Below are 25,607 nucleotides of genomic sequence, written 5' to 3'. Positions count from 1 at the left end.
CTTATATGAGTACCTGGTGCACTGAGTAAACATCGGCAATGGGGAGACAAAGGCGGTCGGGAGCGGTGCCTGCCATACAACCCACTCGTTAGCCGCTCCGGACTTCAAAGTACTTGCCCCAACAACCTGAGTAGGATACACGGGTCATATTTTCCCGTAATTGTTCAACAACTATCTTTACAGTGAGCTCCATTCACTATTGAAAGGTCACAAAGTTCAAATCCTGGTTGAGAATTGACCGAACCCATCATTACTCAACGGTCAATAAAATAAGTACCGAACCACTTCGTGGGGAGTCAAACAGTCATGAGAAATATTCTCCAGCTATTTAATGTTTAATTTGTATTATTTTATTATTTCCCTTCTACGTGACTTTACCGAAAGAACCAAGAAGATGAATCCCTGCAATCACGAAAGCTTTAAATCGAAATTTAAATCGAAATTTATTCTCCACTGGTTTACAGCGACCAAGAGAAACGAGTACAGCCTTCGCCGCCCCCCCCCCCCCCCCCCCCCAGTACTCACTCGATCACTCGCACACACAGCGTCTCCATGGGCGTCTAACTCTTGTGATCGATGCGTGTGCGTGCGTGCTCACTCGCCACGAGCCTCCCCAACCCACCTGACCACAGGTGCAGGCCGTCGAAGCCGTAGGAGTAGAGGTCGTCCCCGACGCCGTTGCCGCCCCAACCCTCTCCACCACCCGGGTACGGGGCGTAACCCTCCCCGTTGGCCCAGCCGACGCGCAGGTGTGTGGGCGCCGCCGTCACGTAGGGCTCCACGCTGTCCACTATCAGCTCGTAGTACCACTTGCGGTACTGAGCCGAGCCCTCGCTCACCCCCAGGTAAATGTTGGGGCGCATGCTGCGGAGGAGGAGGGAGAGAAGAGAGAGCGCAGAGCGAACGACAAGAGATCGTTGTCATTGAAGGTTATTTTGTTGACGCTTTCCAATCGAGGTGGCGAGCGTTGATTCATTAGATGTGCCCGGCTGTACGTCTGTTTGTCTGTCCCTCCATCTGTTTGTGCGTTGTTTGTACGTACGTATGTATGTAGAATAGATATGATTGAATATACATGAAAGATGCAAAGTGAGATGCAAAGAGACAAACAGAGATGCAGAGAGAAGAACAGAGACATATGGAGCAGAAGACAGGCAAATGGAGATGCAGAGAGAGACACGGTGATACAAAGAGACAAACGGAGACTCGGAGACACACGGAGATGCAGAGGCAAACAGGAATATGCAGTGGGCAGCAGGGGACAGTATAACAAACTTCAATGTTGTATTGTACCTCTATCCTCACAAATCCCGACCTTCACCCTCCCATACTAACTAGCGTGGTGAAGTATGAAGACTGCCCAAAATTCATTTCAGCAGGCAAACACTTTGGTTTAATTTGACTTATCGCACCTATACAACAGTGTACCTGGTGCCTGCCATGGAAATGTGGAATTAACCACACTACTGGTTCAGGACCAACAACCGAGATTAACACAACCCGTTTAACACGTAGGCTTCTTCGAGCAATAGTATGCATAATAAAACTATTGTTGGCTTAGATCGCGTAAATTCAAATGTGTCGTTAATCCACCACCACCCGACACAGCCAATTAGCAAGGTTTGTCATGTAAACAAAACGTGCCAACTAGTTACTACTTCAGCACACCGGTGTGTTGGAAAGTAAAACCCACAACATTTACAATTTTAGTACAACGTTTCGCTGGTGATTACAACCAGCTTCATCAGGCGATGTGCCAGAATTGCGAAGAAGTCGACCTCTTGCCAATGGTTATTTGAGGCAGAAACTGAGCTCTGTTGATACATCTAAACGTACATTCTAAACGTTTCCATATTTCAATGCTCAAGCCCCATTGAATCGTGTTGCTCTTTAACCAGCCACGTGAGAGTCAGAGAGAACCTGGTGAGCATGTGCACGTATATATCTTATTTTCTGTGTGAAATCCATTATTCAGGTTGGGCTCATTAAGCCTCACACTGCTTGTTTACAAGGAGCTGTCGTTTGCTTTATTGCAAACGTTTATACAGGACTGCAACCATTAAGTCGAGTGCATCACAATAATCTACCTTTTACTTTGATTTTGGAGATTACTCACAGAGTTATGTATCATGGGTGGGCAATAGTGACATAATGTGATCTGTACATCTGTACAAAAGCATCATCAATCAAAATCTGTAAAATAATGAGAAAAGCCACCACAACAGAAAAAAAAGATCAGGCTGGAAAACCGTACGTTTCAAACACCACGCAGAAAAATGCATAAAAATCACTCAAGACGACCACAATGCAGTTGTTCAGGAGCTTCTGATTATTTTTTTGTTCTTGCATAATGAACAACGGCCAAGTGCTTTGTGTACACGCTTCTGTGCATTGTTTGAAATTTAAAAGGATCATCAGTAATTCCAGGAAACCTTCGGTGCAGGCACCCTTCAATGGGAGGCGATCATTTGATGATCATCCCACAATGCTGTGCGCCCCAGGAGGGTTTGAGACACTGGCTCAAGTCGATTAATATCAGTGTCTCAAATCTTGCAAGCTTTCATACAGCTTTGACGACGTTCAATGGACATTTCGCAAGTCAGTGTTTCCACGTTTCAAATGGACAAACTGAGAGAGCCAAAGGGTGGAACGCACCCAAGAGGATGTACACCACATGTATGGGGCGATGGAATTCTGCTCGAGTGCAGGAACTCGTTGCGTTTGTTGCAGAGCATGAACCTAAAGGTGGCAGATGGCTTCGGGAAGCTTTCCTCCAGCAGTGAATAGGTGATGGCTGATAATGATGACGATTTACGCTTTAGCGATGTATGTGGCAGTTGCTTATCTTTAGTGATCTCGCTCAGGGGCTATACATTAAGCGTGCATCAACTTGTGTTTCGAGATTACACACTCATATAAGGGAACATTTAAATGATGGGTAAGCAGAACTTTCCACATTCTGAAACAGCTCATTATAATAAAGCATATTCTTTTTGGTAATTAAACTTATTCTTTTTTTTGTTTTTCTGAAGAAAAATAAAATTGACGCTAAGTCGCATGCTCTGTGGGTGGTGGGATAATAAATCTGCACGTGCAGATTTGCTCCAGAGACTTCAGGAGTCGACTGGGAACAATGTGTGGGAAGGTGCTCCATTTATTTAGCAAATTATGTCTTTCATGAATCTTGTAATTAATTAGATACGTTGCAATAGGTCTGAGATGTGGCCATCCTCTGGGACAATGCCGTGAGTGCAGGTCCGCCCCATGCCTCCAAAGCCCTTAGAAACCAAACACAGCGTTCGTTTCGCACACATGTTGATGTTAATTATGAATGAATATTTTTTCATCTGATCTGAAAGGCGATCTCAGTTCTGTACAGGCCACTTTATACATATCTATGTATACATGTAATGCATTTTCAATCTGTTCAGGAATCAACATTTTACTGTTGTTTGCTTATTAATGCTTTTGAATGTATGTAAACAAATGAAATTTTACGTGTAATTTCCACACCTCCGATTAGCACGGTTGGCTACCTACGGCGCTAAAGAAGTTCAACATAGTTCATACAATATGTCATATTCTTTGGATCTTTCAGTAAAGCCACGTAGATAGATCAAATAATAAAAAAATAATAAAAATAAAAGTAATAAAAATAATAACAATATCACGACGTTTCGATCGCAACACAAGCAATCGTCACCAGGTGAGAAATATCGCGGAAGAGCTGCTGAGAATACATGGTGGGAGCGCTGCATAGGTACAATATGTAAATGTTTCACTTCTCAGTGTTTTCAAGGCATTGAACTATAAAGCGATATCACAAATTTAAAATCAGTCAGCCTCGACGCCCTCAATAGGCCCTGCACAAGGGTCATTGCACTGAAAATGAGCTTGCTAAATCTGCTCTTCTATTATAATGAAGGTGATGAGGTTTTTCATTTGCACACATACGGAATTTCCGAGGTGCGATATACTGCCCTTTGTCAATCCACAGCTGGACGAAGGCTTCCATCATTCCGTGTCAGTCATGGTGGTTTGTTTGGCCATACCCCACCATGCTGGTCAGAGTGGATTGGTGAAGGAAGAGCCTAAGATGAATTTCGATTTAAAGCTTTCGTGACTGCAGGCATTCATCTTCTTGGTTCTTTCGGTAAAGTCACGTAGAAGGGAAATAATAAAATAATAAAAATAAAACATAATAAAATAATTCTCACGACGTTTCGGCCACAACGCAAGCAGCCGTCCTCAGGTGAAGAACAGGTCTGTCGGAAAGACAGCATCTGAATGAAACACCACCAGGCTTGGACCGTATATATGTTTTATTTTTATTATTTTATTATTTCCCTTCTACGTGACTTTACCGAAAGAACCAAGAAGATGAAAGCCTAAGATGAGTTCAGGATCACTCACCACCAACGGTAGCTGTGGCCACAATTTGAACTCTGGTTTCTGGGTTCATCGCGCAGTACGCTAACAACTGTGCCACTCTTCCACCCCCAATTCCATGAATTGGGAGCTCATAAACACGAAGCAACACCATGGTCTTAGGATTACATTAACAGCATGTGTGGATTCTAATAATCGTGCAATATGAAACACGTGTAATATTCATCACCAAGGTGTCCCTGGTGTGTGTGAGTGCAAGTGTGCCTCTCAATCCACCTGGTAACGTTGTTCACAAGTCGGGTCTGTAGCAGGAGGTCTCGTCCAGGCAGCAGGTTGTCACAGATAAGGTTTTGGTTGGCCCTGACTGCCACGCCGTTACACTCGCAGAGTGAGCACAGCACATCCAGAACCTGCAAGAGCGTTTGCACACACAAAGACAGAGGCACACACGCACGCAGAAAGATGTGCACCCTACTTCCCAAGTTTATTTGAGTGTATGCGCAAATTGCGGAGACAGGCAGGCAAACGTTCTGAGATGTACCATGTGCAAAAACGAAAACAAATATCTTTAGATGGCTGGGTGGCTCACAGAGGTCAGAGCACTGAGATCACTGCAGAGAGACACCTGTGATTAATTGAGGTTCTCAAGTATAGTGAGTTAATGGTCTCAACCACATCACCAACTACTCCGTAAAACCCCCACCCACCCCCCATCATATTAAATTAGATTTATCTTTTAATTTGACGGAGAGTTCTAGTTCTGAGAGTTGTTAAAATGGTGATGGCACTGATCTACAAGAGTTACAAATGGACATATCACGTAATGACATTTCAAACAAAAATATATCGTGGCACTTTTTACCCAGGCGGGAAGACTCACAGAGTCTCATGACAAATGTTTCAGGTTCCTACCAGGTTTTCGAAGTAATAAGCAATCATGTTTACGTATAATTCCACTGTGCAGCAGAGGGAATGTATTTTCACCCTTAATACGCCCACAGTAATAATTAGGGTGTTTTTTTTATTCTGTCAACCTTTCCACCAAACGGCAAACGCGTTACACCTGCGCCATGTCACGGCCAAAACGACACTAATAATATAAATTCAGATTGCACACTTGATAGGAAGCTAATAGCAAAGTTGCCAGAAAAGGAAGGGAATTTTAAAAAAATAATTATATATTTTATATTTTACCTATTCAGCCTTCTATACTTTAGAGGCAAGTCCCATTGGGCAAGTACCTATTAAGGCCAGCCAACAGCAGAGTGGTAAAGCTAGTGCCATGGATACCCAGCCACCTTGGTATTCCTAATGCTGATATTATTCACACCACATAAAGCAGCCATTTTAGGCCGATATAGCACTTAGTGGAGTGGCCAAGACCAGAAGCAGACACAAATTGGCAAATTGCATGTATGGCCAGGAATTACACCGAGGTGGCTAGGATCGTAGTGTGTTGTAGTCAGTACTGGAACACACACACTCACACAAGTCGTTTTCTTTGGCACAGCAACATATTGCCAATAAATAAATACAATTCCTACAATGCTCACTTGAGCTGCAGATAGTTTCAAGATAGAAATGCAGACGTAATTCATTTGAAAAAATTACAACGCAAAATGAGCTAAAAAATAAAAATTCGTACATGTAATTTGTTGCCTCTTGAGCCAACAGCAAGACAAGGACATGTGACTTCGTGAGATGTCCCAAGCAGAAAAAAGAATGATGCAATTTCACAGCACCAACAGCCAGGGGAGATGTTCTTGGCATGAGTATGAGAATTTGATTGATCTGAATTTGCACTGCAATGATTTAAATGTGCAATTCAGTGCTCTAACATAAAATGTACAAACCCTTAAATTTCAAGTAACAAAAGGACTGCAGAAATATATGGGAAATTTTTTATATTTTATGTATTTTATCTGCTTGTGTTGCTTAGCTGTAAAATGGAATATTTTGCCAAGGTTCCGCTGACTTCAGCAAAAAAAACAATGGCGGTCTATTATGGGCATGCATGAGGCTTTGCCCCGAGGTGAAGAAGCTCTTTAGATTTGTAAAGGAGAGCCGACACAAGATTGCAGGGGTTTCGTCTTTTAATCCTTTTCTCCCATCCACACCTGTCCCCAGCCTTCCCAATCTCGTTCCTGCCAAAGGCCCCTTCTTCCTGCACGTTTTCCCCTTATATCTACTCGATCACCCCTCCCACTAACCCTCCTATTGGTGGAAATCCTTCCCCTGACACCCCTACATCGTGACTACAGCGGCGGAAAATACATCGGTGCTGCACGTCGAGGGCCTTCTTCTTGTGAGCACGATGGCACGCGTTCAGACAAACAGGACTCCACAATTGCCATAGACACGGTCTCTCTCTCTCTAATCAAATGCGAGCAAATGTGATTGACGAATGGGCAGCAGTGATACAGAGCTAGAAAACGACCACCGGTCAATGGTTGTTTAGTTCCAAATCACTGCTGCCTGTCAGTAGGTCGCATTTGCTTAAATCTATGTTGTTGATGATCTAAGACAAGAGGACCAGAATGCACTTCTTCAGGAACTGCCGATAGTTTTTGCATATACGTTGAGGCCTTTCGTTTTTTTTACACACGTGTCTGCGTGTTGTTTGAAATGTGTGGATTTTCCAGCCTGCACTCATATTCTGTTATGATGGGGATTTTCCCAACGTTTACAGATTCGATTTTAGTACAGCACTTCTTTATTGCCACGGATTGCCCGACAGCTCGATAACCGGTCTTCCCTCTCCTTTAACTCTCCACGATAATAATTTCTCCCAGATGCCCGGCGTCCTGCGTTATCACGCTGCTTTCTCGACCTCTGCTTCTGGTCATCCCCCAGCTTCCTCCTTTTGTGCCCCTCACACTCCTCCTGATTTACACCTCGACCCGATCCCACCAACTCGCTGCCCCTCACACTCCTCCTGATTTACACCTCGACCCGATCCCACCAACTCGCTGCCCCTCACACTCCTCCTGATTTACACCTCGACCCGATCCCACCAACTCGCTGCCCCTCACACTCCTCCTGATTTACACCTCGACCCGATCCCACCAAATCGCCTTTCCGGCCTTTACACCTCCCACTCGGCACTCCTCCGTACCCTGCACCGCATCCACTTACGATCGTCCCCTCACCTGTCCCTCATTAAACTATCCACTCGTCCCCCCCTTCCAACTACCTCAACATCTCCAATCCCACCATTATCTCAATTGTCATCACCTGCACCCTCATCATGAACACCGATGTGCCATATTACCGTAATCCATAGCGGTATCCTTGTTCACCATCAGCCGTATCGTGACAATTATTACCCTCCACACATCCTCAGTTTTATTATCATTTACATCATCGGTCACATCACCTCCACTTTCCTTTGTAACCACCCTATCGCATCCACTCAATTGGAGGTGTCAACAATCAAAGTGTTCTACTACTGACACGTCGTACCAATACGAGTAGTGCCATCATAAATAAATTGAACTGTTTACTTTTCACCTACATTAATTTAAACATACATCATCACTGATGGTATGTTTACTTTCCGGGAACAAGGGACACAGAGGTGTAACAGCAAAGCACGGAGGGGGGAGGGGGGAGGGTAGCCCAGCGTGTAGCAATTATAGCGATCGTTTACCGCTGGGCACCACATTGACTTCTCGCCAACAGAATAATGACTCGAGCCCGCAGCTAACACGGCCGGTAAGTGACAGCCGCCCTGAGAAAACTGGCGGTGCGTATCGTGGCACAGCGCCGAGTTAGAATGGGGTGTGGGGTGAGCTAGAGGTCCACAAAGCTCACCTCCAGGTCCTAGGCTCCCACGTCTGAGGACTCATTCACGCCTCCTCAACGACAAGTCAAAGCATTTGACGATAACGTGCATGCCGGGTGGCACTGTAGCCGGGCTTGCAGAAGGTGGCTGCTTAATATCTCAGTCAGCGGTTGAGTGTGCCCATTCCGCCACTTTTTGAGAAGTCAACAGTGATGAACTTGTGGAAACACTCGTCTCTGCCGTGACCAAGTAGGATTTGCACTTCGGCCTCACGGGCGACAGCCGAAATGTATGTATGATTTTGAACTTCCTTTACACTGTACGTAGCGAACCGTGCTAATCGTAGGTGAGGAAATAGGCAGCATTGCTTATTTGAGTGTGGAAATATTTCCATTTATACAGTTTCAACAGAACACTTAACAAAAATGTGGCAAATTTCTTTGTTAAGCGGTGTATATTTTAGCCTAAGATTTTCTTAGACTAAAATACCCACCGCACTTATAATTGAGGCCCCTCAATTAGAAGTGCGGTGGATATTCTAGTCTTCCTGCACCAACACATTCCTGCGGAGGGAGCTGGTAGGAACGTTGGGTTGCTCGGTCAATGGCCAGGGTCAACGGCGGCGTGGTGTATTCCGCAAATATTCCCGAATGTGAGGGCGGGCACAAGCCGGCGTGAGTAGGTTAAACGTTGAGTTTTATAAGGGCACCACGGGGTGACCAGCCCCTCCCCACCCAGCCCCACCCCTCCCACCCCCCACCCAGCCCCACCCTCCCCACCCTCCCCTGTTCACCCAGCCTCACCCCTCCCATTTTTTAATGCACGACGGACGGACACAATAATCCCCTGTGGGCTGGTGTAACCAGGAGGTTCCTACCAGTATAATGTATCCAGCATGATGCAGTGCCTCATTTAGAATGAGATATGTGCATCTCAATAGAGCTAAGATATTTAGAGAGGGGGAAAACATAGCAATATACTGATGCTTTACCTCATTTAACTTTACCAACATTCATACGTATACAAATCCTCCACAAAAACCGTGGTACTGTGCATTTTTTGTAAAGCCATTTGTTTTCTAACATCTCGAAGGACCAGAAAAAACATTTGCTATGATTAAAACCACAACTCCTCCGACTTGTCCTGACAATAGTGCCAATTCACATCGCCTGTGTGACCACCATATGGGCCATCCATAAATGACGTCACGCGATTTTGGACGATTTTTTACCCCCCCCCCCCCTCGTCACACGGTGTCACAAAAAGTCAGACCCCCCCCCCCTCAAATATGACGTCACAAAGCTCTGCCCCCCCCCAAACCATATTTCCATTTTGAAAATAAAACATGCTTCAAATGGCTTTAAACTATTGTCATTGTAGTGCGTATTTAATGTGGCGCTGCACTCTGATGTTGTAGTAGTGTTGTTATAACAATTAGTGTTGTTGTAACAATTCTATATTTATTTAAAGTTGCGCATTTTGACGTGACGTCACATTTCTCAACCCCCTCGTCACACATCGTCACAAATGTCTAACCCCCCCCCCCCCAGGTGCGTGACGTCATTTATGAACGGACCCATAGCAGCATTGAACACAATAAAGTTAAGCTATTCTTAGAAACGCAAAGGTGACAGGAATTCCACACATCACAACTATCTACATACCACATTGCAGGCTCTGCCACTCAACAGCAAATATCTATGTGATCGCAGATAGACGGTCCGATGCGAATCCACCTATTGGGGTCGACATGCCATCCAGAACACTTGACTCACAACTGGAAGGGCTGTGATGGGGTCGAATCAGTCGCTAATCAACTTTGGTTTGATAAAACAAAAGTACTACTCTGTGGGAAGCCAACATTGATTCTAGATTTGAAGCTTTCGTGACTGCAAGGATTCATATTCTTAGGTTTTTTCGGTAAAGTCGCGTAGGTAAAAAATGTAAATTAATAAAAGTAAAATAAAACAAATTAAAAAATTCACGACGTTTCGGAAGCAACACAAGCCTCCGTCTTCAGGTGGCTGTGACGGTTCCACCTGAAGACGGAGGCTTGTGTTGCTTCCGAAACGTCGTGAATTTTTTAATTAGTTTTATTTTACTTTTATTAATTTAAATTTTTTACCTACGTGACTTTACCGAAAAAACCTAAGAATATGAAGCCAACATTGGTTCGCCCAGAAAGAAAATTGCCCTTGCCGTAAGAATACAACATTTCTTACAGATATAATCGCAGTGTTAAGATAATAAATACTCCCAATCATTGATTGCATCAGCATGATAATCGTAATTTTGAGTTGTTTGGTTGAATTAACAGATTACAACATTCAGTTCCATCTGCTTCACTTTTTTTTCTCTCTCTCCCCAATTTATTCCAATTGTACTATCGGCGTCGTGTTTAAGTGACAAAGAATCAATTCTGAAATCTCACGCAGAATTGCACTGCATGTGTCATTGGGTGCAATTCTGGATAATCCCATGCACTCCGCTATGAGATTATCAGCAGTATAAAAAAGTCAGACTTTTGATGTTTTAGTTTTAATTCCTTGTGCTAATTTTTTACCAGACACGTTTAATGAGATGGCTTTTTGTGCAGTTGTTGGTAAAACCAGGCTGAGACTCATCAACCTATTGTTACACCGGCGGCTATCTGGATTCAAATCCAGATTATACTGGTAGGAACCTCCTGGTTACACCAGCCCACAGGGGATTATTGTGTCCGTCGTGCAGGGAGGGGCTGGTTGGGGAGGGAGGGGCTGGGTGGGGAGGGGACGGTGGGGAGGGGCTGCGTGGGGAGGGTGGGGCTGGGTGGGGAGGGGAGGGTGGGGAGCGGCTGGGTGGGGAGGAGCTGGGTGGGGAGGGTGGGGCTGGGTGGGGAGGGGAGGGAGGGGAGGGATTCTGGGTGGGGAGGAGCTGGGTGGGGAGGGTGGGGCTGGGTGGGGCTGGGTGGGGGGTGGGAGGGGTGGGGCTGGGTGGGGAGGGGCTGGGTGGGGAGGAGCTGGTTGGGGAGGGTGGGGCTGGGTGGGGCTGGATGGGGGGTGGGAGGGGTGGGGCTGGGTGGGGAGGGGCTGGTCACCTCGTGGTGCCCTTATAAAACGCAACGTTTAACCTACTCACGCCGGCTTGTGCCCGCCCTCACAGTCGGGCATATTTGCGGAATACACCACGCCGCCGTTGACCCTGGCCATTGACCGAGCAACCCAACGTTCCTACCAGCTCCCTCCGCAGGAATGTGTTCTGACTGTGTCGCTCGGTACTCTAAGCTCTCAGCCTCCCGACCACCCCACAGTGGCTTTTTCAAAGACATACCAAAAAGTATCCCTCATTGTGAACTACATTATAATGCCGATTCGCTTGAATCCAGAAACCTTAATGAACACGGACCTTTTATAGAAGAACAACCTTAACAAGTGTGCTATCAATTCGTATGAGCACATTTCTAAACCGTGATGTTCATTTATGGACATTCTTTATAAATTCTCTTCTCTTGATGCCATTAGTTTCATGCTGGGGGGAACGTGCTAAAAATCCGCCCGAGGTGCAAGCGGTGGAGGGGGGGTGGGTGGGGGGGTGTGAAAACACCCAATGTGGCCTCCCGCTTAATGGAACACAATTGCTGATTTAAAGTGTCTCTCCACTCGCAGCACGGGCACTGTGAGTGCAAAACACGCGGGATCAACGAAGCGTAGCTTAACAGCACTTTTCCTTATCGTGGTGGGGCCCATCCCAACTCTCATCGCCCGAAAATGCAATTTAGCACGCACATCCCCCAATCATGTAACCAGTGCTGCGTGCAGAGAGAGACACGTGGAAAGCCAGCCTCATTCGCCAGCAACACACGCGGCCGTGTTTCATCCCAAAGCCACCGGGATAGTGCAGTGGTAGAATAAATATGAACAGAAAACCAAATATCACAAATTCAACAACATGGTTACAGAACATTCCCCGAGTTTTTGCATGGCGTGGCACATTAAACTACGCGTCACACGCAGCGATGGTGCTGCATGGATAACCTCGGCAATGGATTAAACGGCGAGCGTAAGTGGCGAGATTTCCGCATACGCACACGCCCTGATTGTGCGTTGAAATGCACAACCGCTACTCTCCAGGCGTCAACTCCATTGGGAATTTTTTTTAATTTTCATTGCTTTTGCTCCATCCCGGAATTGGCACTCGCAGGAGCATTCTCTGTGGAGCAGAACGCGCCGCGCTGCTGCACAACTCTGAGTTGTTTGCGCGAGTCATCCGTAACGGGAGCTTCGCCGCGGTTGTGGTTGTCGGAGGCAAGAAGAGAAAGGGAGGTGGGGGAGGAGAGAGAGAGCTGGAGGGTTTGGGATTTGGGTTAGGAACGGTTGTGAGTAGAGCGGCGGGGAGCGGGGGGGGGGTGGCTGGAGTGAAAAAAAAATGGTTATCATGCGGAAGACATAACGCAGGCACGGCACGCGTGGATTAAGTGCCGCTGCCGCTCAGCTACAGTCCCAGGATTTATCGGCACTGCGGCTGTGGGGTGCCTGCCCCGCCCGTCGGAAGCCTCCACACACGAAGGCGCACGCACGCACGTACAGACGCGCGCGTGTGCGTGCGCGCACAGGAGTCGCGCGTGCTCAACACAGACGATCGCACACACAATGCGGCTGTAACAGCGCTGCCCGGGAGGGATGGAGGGGAGGGGGGACCCGGCCTTTTGCTGAAGCGAGGCTTCGCAGACAGCAAAGCAAAGCTGCGAGGCAGACGGCCGGGCAGGCGGGCGAGAGGTAGGAGGGCGCTCTGAGGTGTCGTCGGAGCCACGCTCGCGTGAGCGCGCAACGGCAGATGAACATCGGTGGCCGACGTTAGCGAGGCAAGGGGCAACGTGCGCGCGGAAATGCAAGAAGGGCACGCGCTGGCAAGAGAGCTTGTGGCTACACCTGTTGGGGTCCTGTAAAAATCTAATTTTCGAAAGAGCAGGTGGCGATATAAATAGTGTTAATATTACGAGGGCTAGTAAACCTATATTTAGCGTGTGAATCCACGCTGAGTCTCAAGACTCTTTTTCAGGAGGGTCCTACTTCAATATATTTGGCCCTTCTTGGTTCTTTCGGTAAAGTCACGTAGAAGGGAAGTAATAAAATAATAAAACATAATAAAACAATTATTATGTTTTATTTTTATTATTTTATTACTTCCCTTCTACGTGACTTTACCGAAAGAACCAAGAAGATGAATCCCTGCAGTCACGAAAGCTTTAAATCGAAATATATTTGGCCCGTTTCCCTCGAGAGTAATGTGGAATGACAACGAAGTGCCTGTACATTCGCGGAGATAAACAGTATTTTTTTTTAAACATCAGCAACCCACTCGCTGAGGCTGCTATAGACTGCCCACAGCCATAGCCCAAGAGATTTTGAGTCTCATTCCCCCTGATAGAAATCTGCATGACCCACGAACACCGCTTTATTAGACGCATATACCACCACAGCCGGCGAACGTGCCACGGGATATTCCACAGCAAATTGAAACAACAGTAAAACGATGCAGTCACCACCATTGCAGACACGCTACGTGTTTATTTATTTTCACTGGGAATTGCGGTGCTCTGCAGTTATGCGTTATTTTTGATTGACGTACCAGGCTCTCACTACGCGACACGAAGCAACACGCGCCGCAAACTCCCCACTAACGGTACCTTATGGTTGCGTCCGTGCTTGTCCAGGAGGGAGATGATGGAGGTGATGTGAGCCTCCTTGATGATGTTCAGCGCCTCGGGGCTCTCGATGAGGACACAGTGAAGCACCTCCAGAATGCCTGGCACGGGATACATTTTTTCGACATTGAAGGAATTTTACTTGGGAATCGCGACGATCAACAGCGGTTTATTTTTTTATTTTTTTTAAAAAGGTCAGCAAGCACAATGGTGCCGCTTTGTTTCCATCGAAATATTGAACTCCATCCGTGTGCGCAGACTGAATCCTAACCGGTGCATTTAGCTGTCCACAAATTGTCGGGTGAAATGTGGTTCTTTGTTCCCTCACTTTGAAAAGGTATCTTTAGTTGCAATGCAAAATTGAGACAGGTAAGCAAAACCTATTTGATTATATTTCCTCAAAAATTGCGATTGCACTATTGGTGTCGTGTCATGGGATGCACGGGACTGTCCAATAAAACACCGAGAATGGTGCTCATCTCTATCGCAGCGGTGGAAATTCCACGTTTATATGGCGGGGGCTATCTCTCCAGGGGAACACTCAATGTTGAATTCTCACTCGTCATAGTGTAGTGGTGTTAACTACTCGCTGTTCAGAAACTGTGAGAGCAGATCGTAAACAAGGGTTTCCCGCTCAATCAAACGGTCAGGGTCAAATGGGGTGAGCTAGGATCCAAACCCAGATTGGGAAGGACCAATCAGAGGGTCCCACAAGGTGGCCGGGGATTGGACAACCCGGCCACGAACAGGTATAAAAGCCAGAGCGCTGAGAGCTCTAGGAGTTCTGCTACACGAAGACCCAAGTCGGCCGAAGACGTCTAGGACCCTGGATCAAGCCCTCCAGCCCTTATCAGGGCTAGGGCTCAGAGTAACCAGTGGTCGGGGAGAGATCCCCTAGGTCCAGCCAGAGGACGCTGGGAGAGCAGGGAGATTAGATAGCCTGCAAGGTCTGGAGGCTTGTACCTTCTGAGGGTAACGGGTGAGGGGACCATATACCCCTTTGTGTGATAGGGACTGTGTATTAAGATAATAAACAGTGTGTGCCATAAAGAAGTCCAGAAGTCCGTCCTTACAACACGACAATAGCATGAAGGTAGTTACAGACGTATATGTCGCATGAAATAAGCATCGGGCACACGGCACATTATGTCTGGATTTAATGTATACAATAAAAAAAGGCTCACGAGTTTTCTACGGCTATAAAAATCAACAGCAATAGACAAAATTTTCACAACACAAATATGAATCGTCTTATGATGACGATAAGAAGAACATTTGCCAACCTCTACTTTCCTTTGTATAAAAAGCTTGAATGTCTCCACCGTGTCTCACCTGGCTAAAATATATCTTATCCGGTAAAGCGCACACCTACATCTTTATCAATACGCAACATTACAATAAGGTGATTTTTTTTATGAGCATGACACACACGGCCCGGTAAATGGGATTAAGCAGAAGTCTGGAAGAGGTAATTACTGTATTCAAAAGTAGTTGGAGTCACTTGGCCCGAATGCTGATTTCTAGTGAAAGCATTGTTGCATTACATTCCTCCCGGGAAACGAAGTAAAATATAGCACTCATTGCTCAATTCATGACTTTTCCTTCATTTCAATGCAACCGCAATCGCACCACACCATTAACCAGTGTCGTCAAGGGTCTCCACTTACAGTGCATTAAGGCTCAGCAGTTAACCCAGGCAATGGAGGGAGGGAGGGAGTCTCTCTCCAGCAGCACAACGAAGAGTGACGTGGAGGTGGTGATGAAGAGGAGCCCATTGGGGCCTGGTAGAGCAGTTAATGTAATGCCATGCTGTGCTCGGGCAATGTTTGTCGAAATGGCACAGAAACTACGATAGCAGGCCACGTTAATTTTAACACAATATGTGTTGCGTCGATAAAGACCTTTATTTAAATGCAGGTGACAGGTGCAGTCAAAACACAAGATAATGCCAACAAGAAGAGATTTTTGGGCGTAGATAAATCACCCACTATGTGATTAAGGCTACAGTATTTCGATTTTAAGCTTTCGTGACTGCAGGGATTCATCTTCTTGGTTTTCGGTAAAGTCACGTAGAAGGGAAATAATAAAAGAATAAAAATAAAACATAAAAAATTATTCTCACGACGTTTCGGCCACAACGCAAGCAGCTGTCCTCAGGTGAAGAACAGGTCTGTCGGAAAGACAGACCTCATTCAGACGCTGTCTTTCCGACAGACCTGTTCTTCACCTGTGGATGGCTGCTTGCGTTGTGGCCGAAACGTCGTGAGAATTATTTTATTATGTTTTATTTTCATCATTTTATTATTTCCCTTCTACATCACTTTACCGAAAGAACCAAGAAGAAGGCTACAGTATTATATTTATACTGGACTATGGCACGCCGGTTAGGCTTCTTGTTAAAGTGTGAGTGATTCGGCAAACAACAGAAGTTCAGCAGATATACCATTGCTGATCACAGCAGTAGCTCTCAGAGGTGGTGAATGCGACAGTGGTGCAAGCTTATGAGGTGCTCGGGGTTTTTCCCTTTTTGAGGATGGGTAAATTGCAGCTCCCAGGAGGGTTAGTGTCATGTAGCTGAGCAGGCTGATGTATAATTGATGTAGAGAATATTTTCACATTGAGTTTCTTAACGGCCGTGAAAAAGATTACAGCAATTTTATCATTCGATTCGAGGTCATTCATCTAATCAGGTGACTGAACTTACAAGGCCGAACGAACACAGTGTCAATAGTTACATGGGAGAACACTGTTGTGTTTAAAAAAAATCATCATAACCATTTGAGTACTGGATATATTAGGCTGTTTAACACCAGCACATTGTAGTATATTGCAAATGATGTAGTTGCCTCCCCTGTGCAGCAGCCTTTGAAGTTGACAGCGAGCATCCATCGACAATACAAATACATTCTTAGTACGCCAAAATGATGTCCTATTGAGTTTACCACATAACATCAACTATATTAAGCACAAACTACATTTCTCGGTGGTCCACTGAAGTGCATGTTATGTTCGTTTTAATTATCTTACCAAAATGCATATCGTTTATACACATACATTATTTTCCCCACGGCATATACAGGCACATGTACTATTTGGGGAATAGGTCAAGCGTGCCAGTCCAAATTAGTCAAATTTGAAAAACTGCTCAAGAAATTACTTCATTGGGTAAGGCCACGTGGCAACATTGCACCCTCCTGGCAGACAATACCCATCTGTGAAACATCTCGTCATGGTGGTCAGATGTTTACTCCTTCGCCTGGTATGGAGGACGTCGTGGGTACGATCCTGCCCCTGACACCTGTATATTTGGAGTTTGCATGTTCTGCCAATGGTCGCGTGGATTTTTCTCTAGGTATTCTGTTATTCCCTCCACGTTTAGAAACATGCGCTTAGATTATTTGGCTGCTATACATTTCCACATGATAGGCTACTTCGTTGAGCTATCGTGTGGCGAGGTCCCTGAAAAAGAGCTATATAACTCAGTGGGCCTTATCTGGTAAAATAAAATAAAAAGCTTATAGTAATCACCTTGCACTTAAAAAATGGGGCAAATAATACATGAACTAAATTATTCCTATTGTTTACAAACACAACAGATATATAAGAAAAAATGTAAGCACGCACATTCATATATTGTATAACTGTTAATTAAAATCATATATAAACTCTCAGGGATGGCTGTGATGTACATATGAAACACAGTATTGACACTTTATAGTCGTATTGATAATATAATTTGTGCCCTCCTATCACAGCACATACATCGGCCAGGTGGCTCAGTGGTCGAGTGACTGGCTCACAATCCTGGTTGGGAATTAACACAGCCCATCATCCCTCTGGGGTGATTAAAAATAGTACCACTTTGTGGGGAAATCAACATTGGTTGTCCTGTATGTATGTAGAACTTATTTTGTCCCTTATGTAGCCAATCCATCATAGGAATATGGAACCTCCACAAATGGTTCAGGGATGTAAATCCATACTTTTCTAGACCTTTTAATAATGCAATGTACAAATAGTGCAATCTATTAATATTATATATATATCCCTGTTTCCACCCGCAAACTCCATAACAAAAAACTTCGCAAAACATATTAGTATGATGTCAATTGAATTTTTCATGGCTTTTGCTTAAGGAGAATCAAACATTATCCAGTGTTTGCTGGATAAAGTGTGCGTTTCAACCACGCATCGATCAGACCACCCCTTTAGGCGGTCGCAGGAGCCAGTGACTGGCAGCCAAACATTCTCCATTACCCTGGTGCAGACCTCCAGGCATGTCACGCCAATGCCATTCATTTCCCCGCATATGCTCCCCCCCCCCCCACCACAATGGCCTTTGTCTGTCTGCCAGCGCAGTGCACGTTCGTGTGAATTATTCATTGCGGTGGCATTTTCAGAGGTGCAGCTGCAACATTTAATAGTTGTGAGAACCGTAGACAGATTTGTGCTGGCAATGGAGGAGGTGAAAGCGCTGAAAGCGCTATGATTCATCGGAGCTGGGGACGTGTCTACTCTGTGAGTCAGCGTCACACACACACGTCAGCACACAGCACAAGGCAGAGCGGTGGACAAATACAGAGACTCATTAAAAGATAAGCCACTACCCTTTTGTGAATCTGTGATTGGTTGTCCTATGGAGAGACCATCTCCCTGCCATAGGAATGTGGAGTTGTAAATATTGGCACAAGGTGGTCAATGGAGATGAGCACTATTACAATGTTTGTTTGAGCAGCGGGCACATTCAATTGGGAACGTTATTGCGTGCCGTAATGATTTAAAAATTGAAACCAATTTCACGAACAATATGATGTTTGTAAAAGGGCTCATTACTTTTCATTATTCGCAAAGAAATTATTATTGTTGCTAAAAAGTTATTTTATGGCCAATTCCTTTTGTTTAACATACTTCGTTTTGTTTGCATTGTGAAAAAAATTAATTATTAATTCATAACAAATGTAAGCATGAATATCATAATCAAACCGTTTAAATTGTGTATCATTGTACTTGTACATGTCATTACCAGTGGCGGCTCGTCAATAGAGGGCGCAGGGGCGCCGCCCCCATCAATATTCAAGAAATATACATATACAAAATTTATATAAAAATACATAAATAAAATATTTTTTTCATACGATGTGCCGGCTGGTAGTAAGAAAAGCATCAGCATTTAATAAAAACTGGCTTTAATCGGTCAACTATTTTCTATGTTTTTCAATGTGTTTCATGCGGGGCGCCGGACAAATGGATGTCTATGTGAGACTTTAAATTTTCGGACAGCATGTGACCTGAAGCTGGTCTCTAATTGGTTTCTTAAAGATTCTCCTCGGGGCGCAAGTCGTTGCGTCCCTGGCCAATCAGAATTGGATACATGTTATTTTATCCAATCTGATTGGTTCTCGTCACCTGTCATTCAAATTTACGCTCTGGGCCACTACTGCGAGTGCGCAGGCGACACCACTTTGACACTTGCTAGGCTGATCAAATTTTTTGTGTAAACAATGGCAGCAGTTCATCCAAATTCTGTAATTTATTTACAAAAAAACCCTTTCACAAGGCTTTCGCTGGAAGAAATAAAAAAGATAAAGGATCTCGGACCGGACCAACCCGATTTACAAATCCAGCAGCAGGCCAGTGACAGAGGACGAAGCTACACACGAAGCTTCACCCGCGCTTGTTATGAGAAACGGAGGTGGCTGGCTGGATGTGATGTTAGCAATTCTCTTTTTTGTTTTCCCTGTCTTTTATTTCAAAGTGTCGGCACTGAAGTTTTGTGGACAACGACGGGGGTAAGAGACCTCAAACATCTCTCTGACAAATGCAAACGTCATGAAAGTAGCCGCAGCCATATTGATAATAGCATGAAACTAACGTTTTTATGTTCAAGTAGGAAACATGCTTTTTGGTACTTTGGTCTGAAATGTATATAAAAGAGAAACATTTATGTTCAAGTAGGAAACATGCTTTTTGGTACTTTGGTCTGAAATGTATATAAAAGAGAAACATTTATGTTCAAGTAGGAAACATGCTTTTTGGTACTTCTTTTGGTCTGAAATGTAAATAAAGATCATAAAAATTTATATTCAAGTAGTCAAAATGGTTTTTGGTACTGCTTTATATTTATTTGCCCCCCTCAATAAAATAAAAAAAATGCGCCCACCCAAAAATAAATATCACCAGCCGCCACTGGTCATTACATTGTTTAATACACCGTTTTGAACTAAATACTGTATGCTGTTGTTCACTACAAATTATTTGTATGTTCTAAACTTACATTTGCGTCACCTCGCCCTATATTTGGCACTATTTGTATTCGAACCTTGGTCTCCCAAACAAAGTACATTTGGAATACCATTTAGCTTGTCTGTTAAAAACAGAGCTTTACACACCATTTAAATTTAAACAAAGTATCCTAATTTATGTTTCTTAAACATAATGTATAAGTTTACGTGTAACATTTTTAAATAAAATGCTGCAAACGGAAAGGTACACATTTATATTTTACCATACTTTACGTCTACATTCTAGAAATGTTATATAGCATGGATATAATGTAAAGTCAAAGACATAAGAATTAGGCCCTCAACATTCAGAGCAATGAACAAAAATAACCACAACAAGGATCATCCATCAACTGTAAAATTTCACACAATTTTTCACAAAGTATAACATAAGCCATTCCTCATAGCATATATTAATGACATAAATCGTTCAACACTGGACTTAATTTAATTTAATTTGATATACAATAAGTAATAGATATAACCATGATAGCCAATCCCACTTTAAGCCCTCCGCCATGATTAATGGAGTGTCGTTTTTTTATCTTTTTTTCACCAAATTAAGCTCTGCTGGGTGGTGATGGCCATTGCTTGCAGAGGCGAGGGTCGGTAGATCGTGCTAATGTTGTGAATCTCCCCTCCCGTGGGCGTCGAGGTAGTGCCATGCCCTGGCTCGTCAGGAGAAGGCGGAACAGCAAAATGCGGACATATCATTTGTCTCTTTTATATGAAACAGTTTTGCTCCCTCACATGCATACATATTTTTTTCCCCAGGTGCTCCTGTTTCCTCTCACGTGTATAAACACATATTTATTGGCTGAAAACATCTTAATATATCGAGGACTGCAGGGCTTGGGCAATTGTTGGTGCCTGCTCACTGTCTGGCGGCCTACAAGATTGGTATATGGTTCCTTAGTGATCGTGAGATGCGATTTGCATGAATGATGCTATATAAAATGAAACATCATTATTATTACTAGTGTTAAGTGTCTTGCTATGAACGGGAGTAGGTTGTTTTAGCACTGCGCACCTGATGAGGCTTCCAGTCTCTCCAGACGACTAACCAGCCAGTCCAGGGAGCTGGAAAACTGGGCGCAGTTCCTGTGATTCCCACGAATCAGGGCAGCTGGAGGCAGGGACATGGGGAAAAGTGACACAGAACAAAGAGTGCAAAATGCAAGTCAAAGTATGTTGCGCAGAAACCAGCAGTGCAAATCAAAGGCTTGTAACTACTGTGGTTCAGAAACAAGCGTTGCATACATTTTATTCAGGAATAGGTGATAACATTCTCCACAATCCATCTTCCCACATCAACCAACATTCTCCAAAAAGCCAAAGTGCTTTCATGCCAGAATCAAAATACAGTAGTGTTCATTTCTGTTTGCAGCCCTGCATCATTGGGGGGCAATGTCACATTACTATGACAGGGATATGTCCATCCATTTGACAAACACTGTTGAGTTTCGACGCTGATGGATATTTTACCAGCCCCAAGGTCGATGATGGGCTGTGCTGATGCCCAACTGGGATTTGAATTTACGACCTTCCACATGCGAGTCGAGCACACCACAAGAAAGCCTCCTGGTCGGGCGGTGAGCAATGACCTCAGTTGTTAGCTGGGCGACGTGAAAATCAGACCAGGTCTGGGACGCCAGGACCAGACATTGAGCACTCCCACGTTAGGTAATTCGAACTACTTCCCCTTATTAATGCTGCTCCATCAGCTTTGTTTTATCTTTGCTTTCTACGAATTCTGCTACGATGGTCCATTAACGAGCACTCTTCTATTTCATCGGCAGAACCCTCACGGACAGCAGAAGCTATACATCTTGGCAGAGATCCATATTCAATCACCGCTGGACTTTATCTAACATCCAAGCAATGCTTCAGTCAACTTTCGATGGAAATAGGAGTGGCCAAAACGGTTTCAGAATATCTATTTAAATATTTAACCTCTGAAAAGTCAGCCATGTTTTTCATTCACTGGGAATATGGTGCGTATTTTTGTACTCGTATGTCAAACAAATGTTGATAGTTCTGATACATTTTAAAGCTCGTGAATATTCTCATAATTAAAACCTTACTTGCCTTGCCATCATTCTTTGTAGGTTCATTTGTTATGTTACTTTCATAACTTCCTTACCTGCCTTATGGCTGTAACATATGTAGCAGGATAACGTTGCGAGCAATGTCCCTTCTTCAGAGGCAGCAGTCCTCTCAAGAAGAGACATTTACCTCCGATTAGTGCGGTTGGCTACGTACGATGCGAAAGAATTTCAACATCCATACAAAATTATTCTTTGGTTCTTTCGGTAAAGTCACGTATAAAGATCCATACAAAACTGCCTGTTAATCGGTCTGAACGTGTATTCAGGAAAACTAGATGACCCTGCTAGTTCAATCACTATGAAGCCTAGCACGCATCTTACCAATAGCGACGTACAGATCTTATATATTTTGTCCAAGTTTGGCAATGAAATACGTAGCATAAATCATGATTTTGAAGCTTTCGTGCCTGCAGGAATCCATACTCTTTGGTTCTTTCCGTAAAGTTACGTAGATAGAAACAACGTTATCCTGCTACGTGACTTTACCGAAAGAACCAAAGAGTACGTAAGCATACAATTTAGCATAAAAAAATTTGAATGTTACGCTGTACAACCTAACAATGAGCATGCGCATGTTACAGCACGTGTCCACGGGTGTACACCTGATCACTAAAGCAACGGACCCCTGGTGGTCTGCGAGCTACGACTACAGGGATAGTTCCGCCGGGAATTTGTCGTTTTTATACTAATGGCATCCACACCGAAGAAATGTACAATTTCAAACAAGTAGTAGCGTGTTGGCGGTCCGCGAAATATTTCGAAGGTTCAAAAGTGGTCCCGCAGCACTCGAAAAGGTTGGCGGAACCCGCTGCGCTGAGGAGCAACAACAGTGGCGACGTTCTGATTTGCAACACGATGTAAAGGTTTGCGTGGTTGTTTTTCTAGCGCGCACGGGTGCTCGTTTGTCGGTCGACTCGGCCTCAAATCAGTTACCCGGTGCGGCGTGAGAACATTGGCACCGAGGAAACAATGGCAGCCGGGGTGGGGGGGGGGGGGTTCATACTCTTAGTTCTTTCGGTAAAGTCACGTAGGTAAAAAATGAAATAAAAATTAATAAAAAATAAAAACAATAAAATCACGACGTTTCGGAGGCAACACAAGCTTCCGTCTTCAGGTGAAACTGTCACAGCAAAAAATCTGTATCAAGTGGGGGTGGGGGGGGGTGGAAGTCCTGGCCACCCACGCCCCTCGTGGTGCCGTGTTGGCCTTCACAGGTGCTCACTCACGGCACTTGCCCCAAGAGTCGGTTAAGGCTACGAGGGGGACCTTTGCCTTCGCTGGTTTGTGTATGCATTGAGCGTGTTTCTGTGGACACATTGCTTTGTACGGTCGATTCCACTTGCAATGGTATTCTTAGGAAAGTCTCACAATACCGTATATGTCGAGTATCCTCATATCGGATTAAAATTGGATATAAGGATTTGCATAGCCTAAGGCAATGCTCTGCAGTTATCTCTTCTCGTGGCCAAGATAACAAAAAAACGATAACATGCGCCGGTGGCTGGTGTATATGTCGAGCCCCTCCATGTTCGTGATTTTGCGATGACGTTTTTTCACTACTCAAATATGCCAAAATAACGAATGTGAAAAGGTATTCAAAGCTGACTATTACATGTCTACCTACACATTTCCTTTTTTTTTGCAGCATCAGACAACATTCGTGGCAATGAGTGATGAGATATGTTGCTCTGGACTTGCACACCACTGGCAACACCATCTCCTCGTGTTTTTGACCACCCACACACCACACCGACTCCATCGCCTCTTCCCAGCTCCGCGCACTCGACCGTGTGTCTCTTGGCTCTGGCTCTGACCTTGCATTGCAATAACCTGGGAGCTGGGCTATCGCTTGAATAGAACATGCACCATTAACCAGTGTGTACCGAATCGCGGCTCGCTGTGATGAAGCCATACAATGCCGCAACGCTTGAGGACCCTTCCTAAAACCCCAGCGGAAACGCGGGGGCTTTAACTCGGATCACGTAAGTGTCGACTCTTGTACCGTGACATAGGCATTAGCCCCCTGGGCAGCCAGACACCACCGGCGTTAGGTAATTTTCTAAATACAAACATGGATTTTCCCCTACGACTCCAGTGTAAGGTTCATTAATTATACAGCCACTAAAATGTAACCACTCGCGTTCCCACACTGTAAACAGCCATGTTTGCTGTGTCGTTCACGGGAAATATGCACCGAACGGAACCTATTACATGATTTATTACGACGATGGCCAATGGTCAAGCATAATAACGGAGTGGCAGCCGAGAGATTGATTGTCTCCGTGCGGACGTGTACCAAGGAGATGGAGCAATTAAATCAGTTCATGTGCAGGTGCTGGGTGGATTATTCCATCACAGCATCGTAAGTGGTGTCGGTGGCTCGGGGAGACCTCTATGCAGCAGTGGACTGACCATAGTTTTTACATTACTTTGAGCTTCAAAAAGTGCATACGAATGATATAAACTCATTAACAAGCCAGACAGTGCGGCAATTCATTAACCCTCACCCTGCATGTGAATTAGACTGCTGCAGTCAGGCGGCCAACAGCTACATGGACATGACAGCGTCGTTGTCTGCGGATGCATTACGCATGTCGTTAAGCACACCGCGGCAGTAGCGTCCGTGTAAATAAATCATGAATGTGGGTCATCGCTGCAACGTTTCATACACAATTGCTCAAGGTGAACAAGGCATTACCCAATAGATCATCACCACTTTAACAATGATCGTCACTTTATCTTACCCGCCCCGATTGGACATCTGTGAAAAAGAGCTTTATAGCTCATTGGATCCCTCCAGTATAAATCGAGATTCTGATTCTGATCTGCTTGGGTGGCGCTTACTCGAACCCTGACTCCCAACCGGAAGGAGGCAACCGCATATCCCGGTTGGCAATGTATTCCTCCGTTCGTGGTCATACCGTTGCCCCCCAAACCAGGGAAAAGAAGTGCATCTAATAATCGAGAGAATACGGTGTATGCAATTGCACGTGAGCAATACGTCAGCGGGCCTTACGAGCCTGACGGTTAAGTGGCCACTGCGTCAGAGGAATGTGGAATGTTCACGGATGGCTCAGGCTGAGCACAGCTCCACACTCGTGTCAGCAGGGAGACACTTAGAATTGGTCTACCCTTGCGTCGGCGATGAATACAATGTGATGACACGGGGTTCAATTAATGCTCAATAAAATGCCTGTTAAGCAAGATCACAATAAAAATAAAAATCAGTATCAGCTATTTTTGTCAATTTATTGCTTGATGTTCTGTCATTCATGTTTTTGTTGTTGTTAAACCATGTTTCACCTTGCTAATCAGTACGGGTTGGTGAGGGGGGAGGTTACAGGACTGGTCTAATTTTCACT

General features: G+C 44.8%; 1 protein-coding gene across 1 annotated transcript in view; it reads right to left on the bottom strand.

The window, feature by feature from the left end:
• Positions 1-25,607, bottom strand: part of LOC133347254 (ryanodine receptor 2-like) — a 323,764-nt gene that overhangs the window by 184,148 nt on the left and 114,009 nt on the right. Inside the window, 4 exon segments of the mRNA XM_061559372.1 lie at positions 623-864; positions 4,666-4,799; positions 13,839-13,957; positions 21,168-21,263. Coding sequence (XP_061415356.1) covers positions 623-864; positions 4,666-4,799; positions 13,839-13,957; positions 21,168-21,263 — 591 coding nt within the window.

The sequence above is a fragment of the Lethenteron reissneri genome, chromosome 25 (assembly GCF_015708825.2).
Source record: "Lethenteron reissneri isolate LAM-NWPU_2019-01 chromosome 25, ASM1570882v1, whole genome shotgun sequence".
Taxonomy (NCBI): domain Eukaryota; kingdom Metazoa; phylum Chordata; class Hyperoartia; order Petromyzontiformes; family Petromyzontidae; genus Lethenteron; species Lethenteron reissneri.
The sequence above is the reverse complement of the archived record's forward strand: the minus strand, read 5'-3'. Positions and strand labels throughout refer to the sequence as shown.